The sequence below is a fragment of the Cimex lectularius genome, unplaced genomic scaffold (assembly GCF_000648675.2).
Source record: "Cimex lectularius strain Harlan isolate CLEC.00 unplaced genomic scaffold, Clec_2.1 scaffold35, whole genome shotgun sequence".
In the NCBI taxonomy this organism is placed as follows: domain Eukaryota; kingdom Metazoa; phylum Arthropoda; class Insecta; order Hemiptera; family Cimicidae; genus Cimex; species Cimex lectularius.
In genome coordinates, this window is record NW_019392746.1 from 421,462 (window position 1) to 437,123 (window position 15,662).

At 34.7% G+C, this 15,662-nt stretch overlaps 1 protein-coding gene across 3 annotated transcripts in view; it reads left to right on the forward strand.

Annotated features, from left to right (window-relative positions):
* Positions 1-15,635, forward strand: part of LOC106669343 (atrial natriuretic peptide receptor 1) — a 93,614-nt gene extending 77,979 nt beyond the window's left edge. For all 3 annotated transcript variants that reach the window (XM_014398759.2, XM_024227164.1, XM_024227163.1), the window contains 10 exons: positions 3,679-3,804; positions 11,559-11,798; positions 11,864-11,992; positions 12,111-12,240; positions 12,294-12,416; positions 12,470-12,559; positions 12,616-12,739; positions 14,886-15,104; positions 15,160-15,251; positions 15,314-15,635. In XM_014398759.2, the coding sequence (XP_014254245.1) occupies positions 3,679-3,804; positions 11,559-11,798; positions 11,864-11,992; positions 12,111-12,240; positions 12,294-12,416; positions 12,470-12,559; positions 12,616-12,739; positions 14,886-15,104; positions 15,160-15,251; positions 15,314-15,442 (1,402 nt within the window). In that variant the 3' untranslated portion in view covers positions 15,443-15,635. The remainder of the gene's footprint in view (positions 1-3,678; positions 3,805-11,558; positions 11,799-11,863; positions 11,993-12,110; positions 12,241-12,293; positions 12,417-12,469; positions 12,560-12,615; positions 12,740-14,885; positions 15,105-15,159; positions 15,252-15,313) is intronic.
* The last annotated feature ends 27 nt before the right edge of the window (positions 15,636-15,662 follow it).

A 15,662-nucleotide genomic window follows, 5' to 3' on the forward strand; every position in this document is an offset into this window, starting at 1 on the left:
ATAAGGGAAGATTACAGCGTCTGAAGGTGGTGAGACTCGCTGGACGAATGAAGAAGACGAGTGAACGAAAAACACTGGATTTATATAGGGAGTTAGTTCAGGGTCATCTGGAGGCAGTTCCTTCGATTAACTCGCACCACCCAACGTGTTGGACATTCTGTCTGGACTAGTCGACACTGGTATCTGAAAAAACATCTACATAACATGGGTACATTCCATAATGACTCAATTTGTATGTTAGGCAACGAGAAGGAAGAAAGTTTTCGTCGTTTTCGAATGTAAAGTAAATTCCCAAAGGAAACACGACATATAAAACCCAGGGAAAGGACAGTCGATGAAAGACCTCATAATTCTAAAGAGAAGGATCGAGTCAATTGGACTTAGCTAAAGAACTAAGAAAAGTGCAATAAGCCAGAAGGCTGCAGGGCTCGGTGGACCTAAAACCCCAACTTCATAGATTTCCATCACCAGCCTGATAAATCGGATATATTCCTCAAAAGCTTGACTTGAAGGATTGAGTGCAATTTTTGCTTTCAAATTCGCCTTATCCTTGATCTTTTATGGTTAATTAGTACATTAACCCTGATATCAATTACACTTAAAAAATATCTCGATACAATTGATATTAGCTTTTAATATTATAATTTTGTAATAAAAAATATAGGGTAAGGCTAATTTGAAGGCAAAGTAAAATGCTCAGAAAAGGAGGCTACGGTAGTGAATTCACCGATTTTAATAAAACGTTTTATGGGGATACTAGGTCGAAAAATATTACATCTTATTTTAATAAATTATACTTTTTATCTAAGGTTTTGGTTGAGGTGATCCGAGCGGGAAAGCGGGACAAGCTTTTTCATCACAACCACGACTTTAGATAAAAAGTATAATTAATTAAAATAATTAATACGTGTGGTGTTCAGTGACCGTTATTTAATGATTATTTGGAGGTCGTGAGATGCAGTCTGGAGTGACATAGATTTTAGAAAAACAATTTTTGTATCGTGCCAACGTTTCGATCTTATTGAGGTCATCTTCAGGGCATGGGATTTATAAACACTTAGGATGCGAAAAAATAAGAATTTATATAATGCTAGAAAATTTTAGATTGAAAGAAAAAAATTTAGATAAAAAAATAAGTTTATACAATGCTAGAAAAGTTTACATTAAAAAATGGATTTATACAATGCTAGAAAATTTTAGATTCAATCAAAGTATACGTACTCATTAATTATTCCGAAATCGTGAGATGCGGTCTAGTGTGATGTAGGTTTCAGAAAAACATTTTCTTTATCGTGCCAACGTTTCGATCTTTACTGAGACCATCTTCAGGGCCTGGGATTTACAAACACGTAGGATGCGAAAAAATAAGAATTTATATAATGCTAGAAAATTTTAGATTGAAAGAAAAAATTTAGATAAAAAAATAAATTTATACAATGCTAGAAAAATTTAGATTTAAAAAAATGAATTTATGCAATGCTAGAAAATTTTAGATTCAATCAAAGTATATCTACTCATTAATTATTCCGAAATCGTGAGATGTGGTCTGGTGTGATGTAGGTTTCAGAAAAACATTTTCTTTATCGTTCCAACGTTTCGATCTTTATTGAGATCATCTTCAGGGCTCAAAGTATTTGTCTTCTGTGTAATTGTGCCATTCTCGCGTGTCGTGTTGAGAGTGCCAGTGAGATATTGCTGTTTTATGTATATATACGTCGGATTTTGAAGGGGTGGGGAAGGAAGTCGGGATAGAAAGACATTTTTATATGAGGAGTCGGCTTCTTTGAGGTGAAAGTAGCCGACAATGGGAAAAACGTTGGTAATGCTTCGGCCTGATTATCCTTTCAGGATTATATAGACGGGGATAATTAGGGAAAGGAGAGCCAAATTGTTGAAGAATTAGACTATGTAGATATGTTTGATGTGTGGAATGTGATGATTGTTTTATATGTTGTATTACGTGTTTTGTGTGATGTGATGATATATGTATGTTGCATAAATTCTTTTTTTTTCAAATCCAACTTGTATTTGTAAAATTTAAACAATGTTTATAAATCCCAGGTCCTGAAGATGATCTCAATAAAGATCGAAACGTTGGCACGATAAAGAATATGTTTTTCTAAAGCTTGTCACACCAGACCGCATTTCACCACCTCCAAATCATCATAATTAATAAGGTCAATTATGACTAGTAAATGGATATAATATGGACTAATATTATATTCTATCTTGCTAATGAGCACTAGGAGCCGAAAAAAATTAGAGCTATTAATAAAATTAATGAATATATAATTATTAATTACAATTTTTTACAAATATGGTATCTGCCTTTGTTCTGCATGTATTTCAAGGTTATAAAATATTAATTGATATGTTTTGGAATAGAAAATATGCAGGATTATATTAAATGAGATTATGTATACAAAATTTTACAAAAACGAAAAGACGCTTTCAGTAAAGTGTCTATCTTTTGAAAAAAATAGTATTTGTTTTATGCACCCATTAAAGCCCTTAAATAATTTCATGTTAGAATTTTATAGTAAATAAAAAAAAGACATTTTCGGGTTGGAGCAATTTTTTTTTCTCTAGATTTTATACAATGGCACATGGCATTACAACCATTTGAAAGCTTTTCTTCTTTGAGTCTACATCAACAACTTTTGGTGTCTGTTTGAAGTGACAACAGTTAGGCTAAAATTTAAAAATTAATGCTCAAACATTTTCTTTTATTTCCAAATTACTAGGAATTTTAACCAAATTGTACTTAATAAGGTCGTATTTCGTAAGGAATAAGGATGTGCAAAGGGATCTTAAGATCCCTGAAGCACGGCGGAAGTACAAAGATTTAGAAGCTAGAGCCATATGAATTAATGTCGTTAATAATTGTGTGAGTAGTGAAGTGTAAATCTTTTTGTACCAATGGGTTTATAAGAATATTTAAATTTATTTATTGTATATATGTATATCTGTTGATCTTGGCAAACCAATTTGAAATAAATAAAAAGGAAAAAGTTGAATTAAAACATTAAGTAGTATTTATAATATAAAAGAAAGATTTTTAGAAATAGGCAATAACATTTTTTATAAATGATAACAAAAATAATTTTGAATTTGATCCAAATATATTTTTAGGGAAGCAGATGATGTAATGAAACGAATCAAGAAAGTATAAATTCGTGGTGTTAAAGCCGTGTGTGATATGTCTCAATCATGTTGACAGGCCATTAACTCGAGAGATAAATCTCAGGAGGCCTTTCCAGTAAGGAAAATTGCCAGAGGTAGAGATAAGGAATTCGTTTACAGGAGGCGAATTTTCCAAAGATTTGCGCAGATTTTAAAAGAGCGCGAAACGCAGAAAATTCACCACTCGGCATACCTAAAGCGATGCGTAGGAATAACAAACCGAGCCCCCTTTAAAAGTACAAAGGTGTATTGCTTTCAAAAGGGCGCAACTGTCTGAGAAAGTTCTCTTCCTCTCGAGAGGAAAACAAACAAGAACCCTTGCCTTCCCCCCCCGGAACCTACAAAACGTTTCCTAATTTGGAGCCGTTCAATAGAATTTAATATGAACTTCTTCCGGCCCTCGGGCCGAGTTTAATTTGAAATCGCTTCAATCACTCGGAAAACTTGCTAAGTGAGGTAGATTTATGATGTTACACTTTCGTTTAATATTTTCAGAAAGAACATAAGCAGCGAAGACAGCACGATTAGGGACGTCCTGCACTGGTACAATTCTGTTAACGCAGCCATGCTAGTCCATCTGACAGATCAAATAAAGGAAACGGACAACAGCGGAGTTTGGAGGTAATTTTTATTTTATTCCGCCTAAAAATGTCAGTTTCAATATTGTTTTCAAATCACTAACTTTACGAAAGACGAATGTTCAGTTAGTAATAAACTCAACTTGTTTCGACGACAAAACAATGTATCAAGTCACAATGATGAGATTTAATCAACCAAAAAAAATGTTCGTCAATGATATCATCAAATGAAGATCTCAAATTGAATACGACCTTCGAACACTAACAAAATGCAATATGTAGAACTGATTTACACAAGCTCAATTCGAATATACTCAAATATACATTATACACAGGAAGATTTTAGCTTTTGTTCCTTCCACCTGTATGTTTTATTGGGGCGGTTTGTGAAAAATCCCAAAACACGATTCAGCCTGGTGTAAATTTCGATCACTATGTCCAAAGGCAAAAATATCTCCAATTTTTCTCATAATTACGAGACTTTTTAAGATTTGCGCCGTACATCGAAAAACATAAAATTAAAGAATAATTAAGGTTTTTAGTTGAGATAAAAAAGTCAGTGTCATGAGCGGGATCCGAACCCACGACCTTCGGCTAGATACGCCGCTGCTCTACCACTTGAGCTATCGTGACATCGATCCACTCGGACACTAACTTCCCATCTCAACCTTTTGAATTTTCCCTCCTTTTATTATCTCAACTAAAAACCTTAATTAATTGGTCAAGCGGACCACGAAAACTAGTGAATGTAAAACTAAACTTTAGTTAGTGCCATGGTTTTGAAGATAAATGTTAAAACTATATAGTTGTTAAAACTACAAATTTAAATCTTATTCGGGATTTTTCAAAAGCTTCAAAGAGTTTGGAAAACATTAATCTTTTTAAGTTGTGTTTGTGGACGAAATCTGAACCAGGCTGATGGCGCTTTATAAGGTAGATCCAGAATTCCTATTAATCAATGTTATTTGAAGATATTGTTCCGAATTTTGTTTTTCGGCAACACGAACCGAACCAATTGCTATAAACTAAAATGATAAATATGGAAATTGTTGATTGGTAAAAGATTTGAAGAACATTTCTAAAAAGTAAAATGTGTTTTTGCGAATAACATGAGAAAGGTAGCTTTAATTAAAAACCGTATGAATTGTTGATTGGTAGAAGATTTGAAAAACATTTCTAAAAACTGTGTTTGTAAAAAGTAAAAAGTGTTTTTGCGAATAACTTGAGAACGGTAGCTTTTAATTAAAAACCGTTTGAATTGTTGATTGGTAGAAGATTTGAAGAACATTTCTAAAAACTGTGTTTGTAAAAAGTAAAAAGTGTTTTTGCGAATAACTTGAAAACGGTAGCTTTTAATTAAAAACCGTTTGAATTGTTGATTGGTAGAAGATTTGAAGAACATTTCTAAAAACTGTGTTTGTAAAAAGTAAAAAGTGTTTTTGCGAATAACATGAGAAAGGTAGCTTTAATTAAAAACCGTATGAATTGTTGATTGGTAGAAGATTTGAAAACATTTCTAAAAACTGTGTTTGTAAAAAGTAAAAATGTTTTTGCGAATAACATGAGAAAGGTAGCTTTAATTAAAAACCGTATGAATTGTTGATTGGTAGAAGATTTGAAAACATTTCTAAAAACTGTGTTTGTAAAAAGTAAAAAGTGTTTTTGCGAATAACTTGAGAACGGTAGCTTTTAATTAAAAACCGTTAAAATTGTTCATTGGTAGAAGATTTGAAGAACATTTCTAAAAACTGTGTTTGTAAAAAGTAAAAAGTGTTTTTGCGAATAACTTGAAAACGGTAGCTTTAATTAAAAACCGTTTGAATTGTTCATTGGTAGAAGATTTGAAGAACATTTCTAAAGACTGTGTTTGTAAAAAGTAAAAAGTGTTTTTGCCAATAACTTGAGAACGGTTGCTCGAAATTAAAAACTGTTTGAACTGTTGAATTTTCGGGTCTCATGCTGGACCGCAAATTGTTTTGGAGGGAACAAATATCTCAAATTTTAACCAAATGGGAACTATAGTTTAATGTTCTACGATGATTCTCAGCAAATGCAGAAGCAAGGGTGCCGAACTCGAATTTTCACTGATTTCTATAGGCCATGTAGTTTAACGGACTTTGGATCAATATTTGTTGGTAATACGAGAAAGGTTTAAATCGCCCCCAAGTATTCCGCAATGCGTGCGTACGGAAATGCCTGGGCGTTTTGGACATCGAATGCTGTAAACCGCCTCAGACCTTTAGAGTTGAAAGATTAACCCACAACTGTATTTTAAAGGTACCGACAGCAAAACTTGAAAAAGAATAGTCTTTTTAAGCATTAAAATATTAACAAAGAAATTCTGGGCAAAGAAAAATCCCAAGACACAATTCATCCTGGTGCAAATTTCAGTCCACTTTTCCCAACAGGAGAAATATGTTCAATTTTTCTCGAAATGTACTTCAATACTAAAGTTTAATTAGTTTCACAATTTTGAAGATAAGTGTTAAAACTATGATAACTCTGCTGTTAACTATTAACACATTTCAATCCTTTTCGGGATTATACAGTTCCTTGTATCCGACACAACTCCCAGGCATCCCCGAGATACTTATTGCGGAATAGTCCCAGGGGATATAGTTCTCTTATCGTATAACATAAAATATAATAAAAATGACATTTATCCAATCCTGGAATCGGATTATGAATCATACCGCTACTACATCTTCGCAGACGGTTCAAGATCTAATAATGGAGTAGACTGTGCATGGTTTGATCCTAAATGAAATAAGAGTGAAATGTTCAAGCTTCCTTCGGAAATGAGTACCGATTCTGTCGAACTAATAAGTTTCTTGAGTTTGCCTATGAAAATCAGCTAAGCAGTAAATCGATTATGTGATATCTGATTCGAAAAACGACTTGGAAAGCATAAAACCTCTCAATTTAAAATTTAGTGGAAATTGTTTAATACATTGGGTGGCAAACAAAGTATTAACTTTAAAAAATAATAAAGACATAAGATTGTATTGCGTTAGAGGCCATTCCGGATCACAGAAAATTCCACGGTTGACCAACTAGCAAAATGGGCATGAGGGGGGACTCTTACAGTTCATATTCCAATGTCTCAGGGCTGAGATTATTAAAAAATGGCTTTACTTGTTTGATACCATGCCTTCAGGTGCTTTTTATAGTTTAATCAATCCTAATTTAAATAAGAAACCTTAATTCCATGGACTCTAGCCTGGACAAAAAGAGACTTGACTGATCAATGGTAAAAAGGCTTAGGTCCGGTAATGGCATTTGTGTAGATTGCACTACTTGTATGAAATGTATGAAATATTTTGAGAAGAGAGAAGGATTTGGTGTCTCATCAATATATATATTATTACTCCATAAATGGGCATATTTTATGTGAATGTTTAGGTATTATACTTTCGAATGCCATAAAATACTTACTTAAATATTAAATTTTATTAGGTTTCGTGGTCCGCTTGACCAAATAAATTCTTTTCAGTTAATTAAGGTTTTGGTTGAGATAAAAAGTCAGTGTCACAAGCGGGATTCGAACCCACGACCTTCGACTAAATACGCCGTTGCTCTACCACTTGAGCTCGACCCACTCGGACACTAACTTCCCATCTCAATCCCAATAAATATTAAATATTAAATTTGACGATATTAGATATTGCTTGATCGTGTGTTAATGATGATGGAATAAAAAAGAAACAAACAATTTATTGAAAAAGTGAGCGAAATCCTTTTTCGCTTTTGACGAAAAATTATCTGCCCATACGAAAAACGCTTCTCGATTTTCGATTGCGTCTTGTTTAATAAAAGATATAAAACAATACAGTACCCAGTGTTTCCATTTTGAGCTTTTCAACCCGTTTGAATAAACAGAGCTGACCACCATTCCAAGCATTACAGCCCTTTGACATGCAGCGGTTTAAATAGTTCATTGGTCAGCGTGTGATTCGGTTCGACCAACAATGAGTGTTCTAGCATGAATACAAGAACCAATTAATTAAAAGAGGATTGTTATGAAGGCCCATATAGATTCTGTTGCACAACCTGATTTAAATCTTGAATGTTTTGAACTGTGGAGCCAATAGTATTTGAATTTGTCATCACTTTAACTTCATTTAATTAAAGTAACATGTTTCTTTTTAACCTTGCCTAGGGTGATAAAATTTAACCTACAGGAGGAAAACAAAGCACACTTAGTTGTGCTTGACAGTAGCTTCTGGAGGGGATGATTAATCGACAACAAGGGACAGGAAAGAGAAAACAAAGTAACTTGTTGTTCATCGAATCCCTTTTAGCAATTTTTAAAATAATATTGCTTTGTAACAAATTTTGTTTAAAACCTAATAAAATATTTTAAAAAATTTATAAACGAAAGATACAGGAAAGTAAAAAAAGAAATCCAATATAAAAAAAGGTTTTAATTTGTAATTGCGAAAATTTAATCATTTTAAGGGTTGTTTTAAAAGAATATATTCGACGGTACATAAACACGGCGAAGATCAAATTACACATCAAACAACGCACTATCTTCAATCGATAAAGTTGATGTGCTTCGCAAGACAGAAACTTAAATAAGTGATAACTAAAGACCTGAAAAATTATGAAACAGATATAAAGTGCTTATAAAACAAAAATCTACTTCCGAAAAGGAACAATAAACAAACGAAAAATAAATAATTTTCTATGAATAAAATAATGAAATTTAGACCCGTTCTCACGATTCAACTTTTGGTATTCAACAGAAACCATCGGTTCAACATAATTGATCTAATTTTTAGTAATCAGACAAACTTATTCAATTCATGAATCATTTCTTTCAAGTTGAAACTTGTAAACTTCTCAGTTCTGTTTCTTGTAAAACTTTTACACTGCAAGATTTGTTCTTTGTTTATGAAATAACTGGCAAAAAGCTCTTGTCCACCCTGTTAATAAAACCCCCAACCCATCCTCCCCTACAGACTACCGTCCCATTTCCATCCTCTCAAGCCTGTCCAAGCCCCTAGAAAGATTAGTCCAAACCCAAGTCTCCAGGCACCTTGAACAGCCCGATCTTCTCAACCCCCTCCAATCTGGCTTCCGCCAACGTTATTCCACCCAATCAGCACTAATAAAAATTACCAGTGACCTCCACTTAGCAATGGACCAACGGAAAGTTACAAAACTTGTCATTTTTGATTTTTCTAAAGCCTTCGATTCTGTCCCTCACTCCTCTCTCCTCTCTAAACTCGAATCTTTTTCCTTCTCCGCCAGCACCATCCGTTGGTTCCACTCCTATCTTACCAATCGCCACCAAGCTGTCTCCCCTCCTCCTTCCTCCTCTAAAATCTGGTGTGCCCCAAGGGTATAGCATCTCTCCTATCCTTTTTTCCATTTATATCAATGATCTGCCCGACTCCATCCAGTCCTGTAACTATCACCTGACTCCCAAATATACATATCCTTTCACCCTTCCGATCTTCACTCGGCCATTCTCAAGATCCAAAAAGAACTAAACTCCATCAACGGATGGGCCCATAAAAATTCCCTAGTTCTCAGTCCGTCCAAATCCACCGCCATAATTATCGGGTCCAGGCAGCTCCTCAATTCCCTCCCCAGCACCCCACCTCTCATGCTAAATAACCATCCCCCCTCTGCTCTTCGGTTAAAAATCTAGGAGTAGTCTTTAACCAAAACCTTTCCTGGCATTCTCACATTTCCCAAATTTCCCGCCATTCCATTGCCTCCCTCAGCCTGTTTCGTCGGTCCTGGCTTCTCTTACCTTTCTCCATCCGCAAACTCCTTGTATCTTCCCTTATACTTCCCTTCTTCGATTATAGCTGTTTGGCATACGGTGGTCTCTCGGAGAGGGAGAACGCGCGATTGAAACGTATTATGAATTGTTGCGTAAGATTTGTGTACGGCACCCCACGGCGATCCCGGGTGTAGGGGTTGTATTCCCAATTTTCTTCCCTCCTTCCGTGTACAGTATTTCCTAGGTTGCTTTCTTTTCCAGTCCATCCACACTCGTCGTCCTCCTTACATCATCCAATCCCACCAATTCAACTCCTAAAATCTCACTCTTAAGACCCGCTCATCCCGAATCGACCTTATCCTTCCGCAACATACAACCCATACCTTCGAAAGATCCTTTCTGATCCGAGCCCCTAAACTCTGGAACTCCCTTCTCCTTTCTATTCGTCACGCTGCCTCCTTTTCCTCCTTTAAATCCCACCTGTATAATCACCTCCTCTCCCTCCAAGCAGAGACCTCACGTTAACATTTGTTATTTTTGTTTAATATTCTCGTAATTTTTTTCTTCTGTCCTGCCTTATTGGTATACATTGAACCAAGATTTCTTTTCTTTTTTTTTTTTACTTTTAACTTCATAGAAGGAACTTCTTTTATTTATTTCATGTAAATTATTCTTAGGGGAATAAAGTTATTTTTCTTCTTCTTAAAAAATAGCTTAAAAAACAAAAATGAGCTTCAACTGGTCTTGAAGTGATGCTAAAATTTTTAGAATTTTATAACAAGCTTTTGGAATCACCGACTTGCACTTATATAAGATATATTGCATTTTTATGTTTTGAATTTTTATATTATATTTTTTATATAAAGGTTTGAGAGAATTTTATTCTCAAAGAAATGGAAATTGCTGGATTTATTATTATTTGAACAGGAAATTAAGACGACTGGAATCATTTATTAGAAATAATATTCATTGCTTTTCTAATCAAAGTTGATCAATTTTTGTTGAAACATGTGAACAAACAAACAACCAACAAACAAAGGAAACAAGAAAACCTGATCATTTCTTAATCTAACCAAAGTTGAATAGGGGGCGTCGGTGGCCGCAACGGAGGCGTTAACACGACGCTCATCACTTTAAGGTAAAAGTCCCGGGTTCGAAAACAGCGGCCCTGCATTCGAGCCCGACATACTTATGGCTTTTTTCAAAAACACCGGCACCAAAAAAAGTTTAATCATGAGAACGAGACTTGAAAAAGAGTCGAAACTAGACAGACCAAAAATTCAGTTAACTAAAAACAAACCCATCTGTAAAAAGGCAGTCAAAAAATGTTTACTTTTGTAATGTATCTTTTTAATCTGTTAAGCACAATCTCTGTAATTAATTATAGCCTAATATTGTATTATAATTTATTTGTAAAAGGGTATTATTAGTTTTTTTTTATCAACTTCGTATGAAGTTAGTTTGACGCAATTTTCATTGACAGATAAGCAGCATTTGGTCGCATTTCGTCCACGGTACGTGAATCTTTCCCCTTTTATGAATGTATTTATTTGCGTGAGTGTGGCTGTGATTGAATATCGAGTAACATTACTGTGATAAGTTTAAAAAAATCTCAAAGTAAAGAAGAATTATTTATTTTTATATTTAATTCTACATATTTGTCTAATTGCAATTAATTTTTGTTTAGTCTTCTAAAAGCCCAATTACTTTATATTTAGTTGTAGGTTTTTCTAAATTGCAAGAATTTTACTTTGTGTTTACATTTCGTACCATCCCTTAGTTTTTGATGTTGTAAGAAAAGGATTCTTTTAAAATTAAAAATAGTTAATTTTAAATTAAAAAGTTAATGGGAAAGTAAAACCGGTTAATTAGATATTAAAAAGAATACATTTGAAAAAATATTAATTTATAATTATAAAAGGGTTAATGTCAAATTAAAAAAGGTAATTTTTCGGAAAAAAGCTATCATGCAGGGACGTAATTTTTTAGCTGGTTTCCTCAGGTCAAAATGGCGTATATTTTGGTTAATCAATTCGTTTATTTTTGTTTCATTTGTCTAGATATTTAATCGCATTCAAGAATTTGCTGAGAAGCATCGAACATTTAGGAATATCAATGGTGAACGGCATCAACTTTTTCGGCCGTGGTAAACTTCAGCCAGAAAATTACATACGTTTCGTCCAGGACACCGTGATCGGCCAGGACCTCCTGAACGGCTCTTTCACCTACTGGCCATATCTCAGGAGTCTTCACAACAACCTCACGGCTCGTATGACCCAGTACGACCTTATGCAGCGCAAGTGGGTGAAAAAAGAGCGAGACGACACGGCGGCCAACGTTATTTCTAATAAATGGATGTTTTCAGGCAGCAGAAAATCCTAAACAATATCCGGCAGAATTCGAGCGTCGAAGAGGCCAAAAAGTACTTCGACTTGATGGCGAAGTACGTCGACGTACTGAGGTCGCTGCATCAAACTGTCAGAAGGCAAATCAGGTGCTCGACACATTTCATTTACGAAAATATATTGGAAAAATAAATTATTTAATACATCGCTTAATTTGTAAAAGACAAGGTTACTTTTGACACTCATGATTGTATTTTTACATTTAAGAGATTATGTCAACTCGGATCTGAGAGACGCCAACCAACAGGAAGCAGTTGGTATAACAATACTCGTGATTGTTTTATTCGTTTCCCCGATAATAATTATTTTGGTGAGAAACGCCGTGGCCACAATTCAGGTATTTACTCCGATATATGACATCGATAGATATTTTAATGTATTTTTTGACAGATGTATGCAGCAAATCTAGCAGAGAAAGCGAGCGAGCTGAGGACGGAGAAACACCGAAGCGATACGTTGCTGTTCCAGATGCTGCCGCCGAGTGTGGCCCACCGACTGAAGCACACTCAACAAGTAATTTTCTAGATGAAATATCAACAATACAAAAATAAACGCGTTTTTTTCAGGTCCCTGCTGAATACTACGAGCAAGTCACAGTTTATTTCAGCGACATTGTGGGCTTTACGGAAATCTCGGCTATTTGCACTCCCTTGGCCGTAAGTTTGGAACGGTGACGGTTTTTTAATGTTGGCTCACAAATCATTTTCCATAGGTAGTCATGTTCCTGAACAAAGTGTACAGGCTGTTCGATGCTTTGATTGAAAAATATGATGTGTACAAGGTCGAGACTATAGGTGACTCTTACATGGTCGCCTCTGGACTCCCGGTTAAAAATGGTAATGGAAAAATCAACTGCCTAAGTTGTTTGTTATACAAACACGATTTTTTATACACACTGATGGACAAATTTAACGCATCACTCAATTTATTTAGTTTAACATTAAATTCATTATCTTTCTACATTAGTTATCGGTAATTAGGAGCTATCGAAGTCAAAATAAACAATAATTAATGCGTTGTTTACTTTTGTACTGATTAATCCCATTTGTACAAAAAGTAGCATTACTCCCTTTCATTTTGCTATGTCTAAAGATCGCTTTCAGTTAAACTTTTTTCTTCCTTGATTTCATTTCATATTATTCTTATTCTTAATCCATTGTATTTCGTGGTCCGATTGATCAAATAACTTCTTTCTATTAATTAATCTTTTTGTAAGGTATTGGTCGAAATGAAAAAAGTTGGCTAGCCAAAGGTCGTGGGTTCGAATCCCGCTCGTGACACTTTCATTTTGACCAGTACCTTATTCTTAATTTTTTTTTCAAAGGAGCCAGTCAGGCATTTGGAAGCAAGGATATAGCCAGACGATCTGTAGGATATAGGCAATTCAGAGAAACTGGGGTTCACACTGCAAGACGAGAATAGGGTCTACCTAGGTTTAAAGAGAGAGATATAGATTCATTCATCAGGCTCTACAAAACTGCAGCATTACAGGAAATGAGATAAGAAATCTGTAAGACAAGTCTGAAATATTTCGATTTCCTCCAGGGCAGTAAGAAAAAGGCTCAATGAAAATAACATCACGGCCTGGCACCCGACTGATGGACCTGTTGTTACCATACGGGGGCTCGCGAATTGGACTTTGAAAGATTAGGGACCAGCTTTTTACAGATGAGGTGAGAGTTGGCCTCAAACCTTCAGATGGCCTTAATTTCATTGAAGATGATAAGGAGAAAGGTACGCCCCATGCTGTATGGTTCCTCAGGTGGGTCATTCCATAGTGGGTCATTGATGTTCTGGGATATTCTTGGAGGGCCACACTGAATTGGTTGTTGTGCAAGGAAGATTTCTAACTTCACAAGAAATAATCGAAGAATATGTAGTGCATTTGGCCCCCACATCGGTGAGAGATTTTTGCTAACGCAGGATAATGTCAGGCCCCATAGATCACGATTGTGGAGGACTACTTGAATTAGGCTGGAATTGAGTGTTTGGTGTGGCCAGTTCTAAGTCCAGATTTGATTTCAGACCAACTTAACCAACGAGTATGACAGCAAAACCCAGGACGTAGAAAACCTGAAAACGGCTGTTCTTGATGAATGGGAAAGAATTCATCAGGATTTTAAGAGAAATCTTTTCAAAGGAATGCAAATGCGTTTAGTGGACTTAATGGTATTAAAGGGGACAAAAAAAGTTGTTTTTTACATTTTTATTTTTTTGAATTTTCTGTTTTTTTGTTCTTACACAATATTTTTTTTTAAATAATAATTTATGTTTAGGTAATAAACATTTTCTTTTTAAATGTCTTATTTTTACAACCAAACCTATTTTGGCATTCAAAATATGAATAAATCTAATAATATTAAAATTTAAGGGTGGTGCGTTTATTTTGTCCATCAGGGTTTACATGTGTATTTCAGTTAAACTTATCATTAGTTATTCCTATCTCTTCCCATTTTCCTTATTCGAAGGGAATGAACATTAACTTACAAGTGTATTTTTTCCAATACATTTTATTTATTAAAACTGGTCATAATATGCTATTACATAAATTAGTATTAGCCAGTGTAATATTAAAACTATATTTTCCCTGTTTCAGACTTTACTATTTTCAACCTAAAAATAGTTAAATAGTTTAAATGGGTGGTCTGTGAATTGATTGACGGTTGTATGATAGATGCATTTTTGTTTCACGCCATCATCTGTTGTCACGTCTCAAGAAGATCAGTACCTAATGAAATATGGTCTGATGATAAATTATGTCTGACCAAAAGGAAATGGAGAAAAGGCAGAGCAATGATTAAATATCAATAATATTTCAATTGTTACGTATTTCACCAAAACAGATTATCTCTTTTATCCAAATAAGAAGAATATTTTGGAGATTCAACAATTCACCAACTCACTCACAGACCTTCCAGTATAATATCAAGAATATCCGACACTTATCCGTTTGCACCAATTTAATTGTGTTGTGGTTTGAAGGAAAGAGGCATCTGTCAGAGATAGCAACAATGGCCCTTGACCTACTGGATGGATCAACATTGATACTGCTGCCGAGCAAACCGACAGAACGGCTGCAGATAAGGTCAGGAGTGCACACAGGACCAGTCGTCGCAGGTATTGTGGGAACCAAAATGCCGAGGTACTGCTTGTTCGGTGACACAGTGAACACAGCTTCCAGAATGGAATCTACTGGAGAAGGTTCAATTACATTACACTTCTTTTATCCATCATCTTATTTAATATTTTCTTCCAGCGCTGAAAATTCATATTAGTCTAGAGATGAAGAAAGCACTCGATGAAGTGGGTGGATTTAAAACAGAACATAGAGGATTTGTTGACATAAAGGTCCATTTTTTTAGCTGTTTACTAAGAAATATCACTAATTCATCTTATTTTTTGTTTATCAGGGGAAGGGAGTTCTTGACACCTACTGGTTAATGAGCAAAGATGGAGGTGTGCGAAGAAACACTGACACAGATTTCACACCATTTACAGACGACCATGAACCAATGTACCTGAAACGGCTTAGACACTGATTCTATTTAAAAATTAATAAAACCAATGTCAAAACCAGTATTTATGATATAAGGATGAGAGTTCTCAATTTTACAGTGTTCAATGTTCGGTGTTTATGCATGTACTAAATATTCCTATAAAGGAGAAATGTATTCTAGTCATAAATTAAACAATTGTGATTTCATATTCCAATGTATGATAACTTTTAATAAAAATATATTTTAATTGCACAAGTTTTCT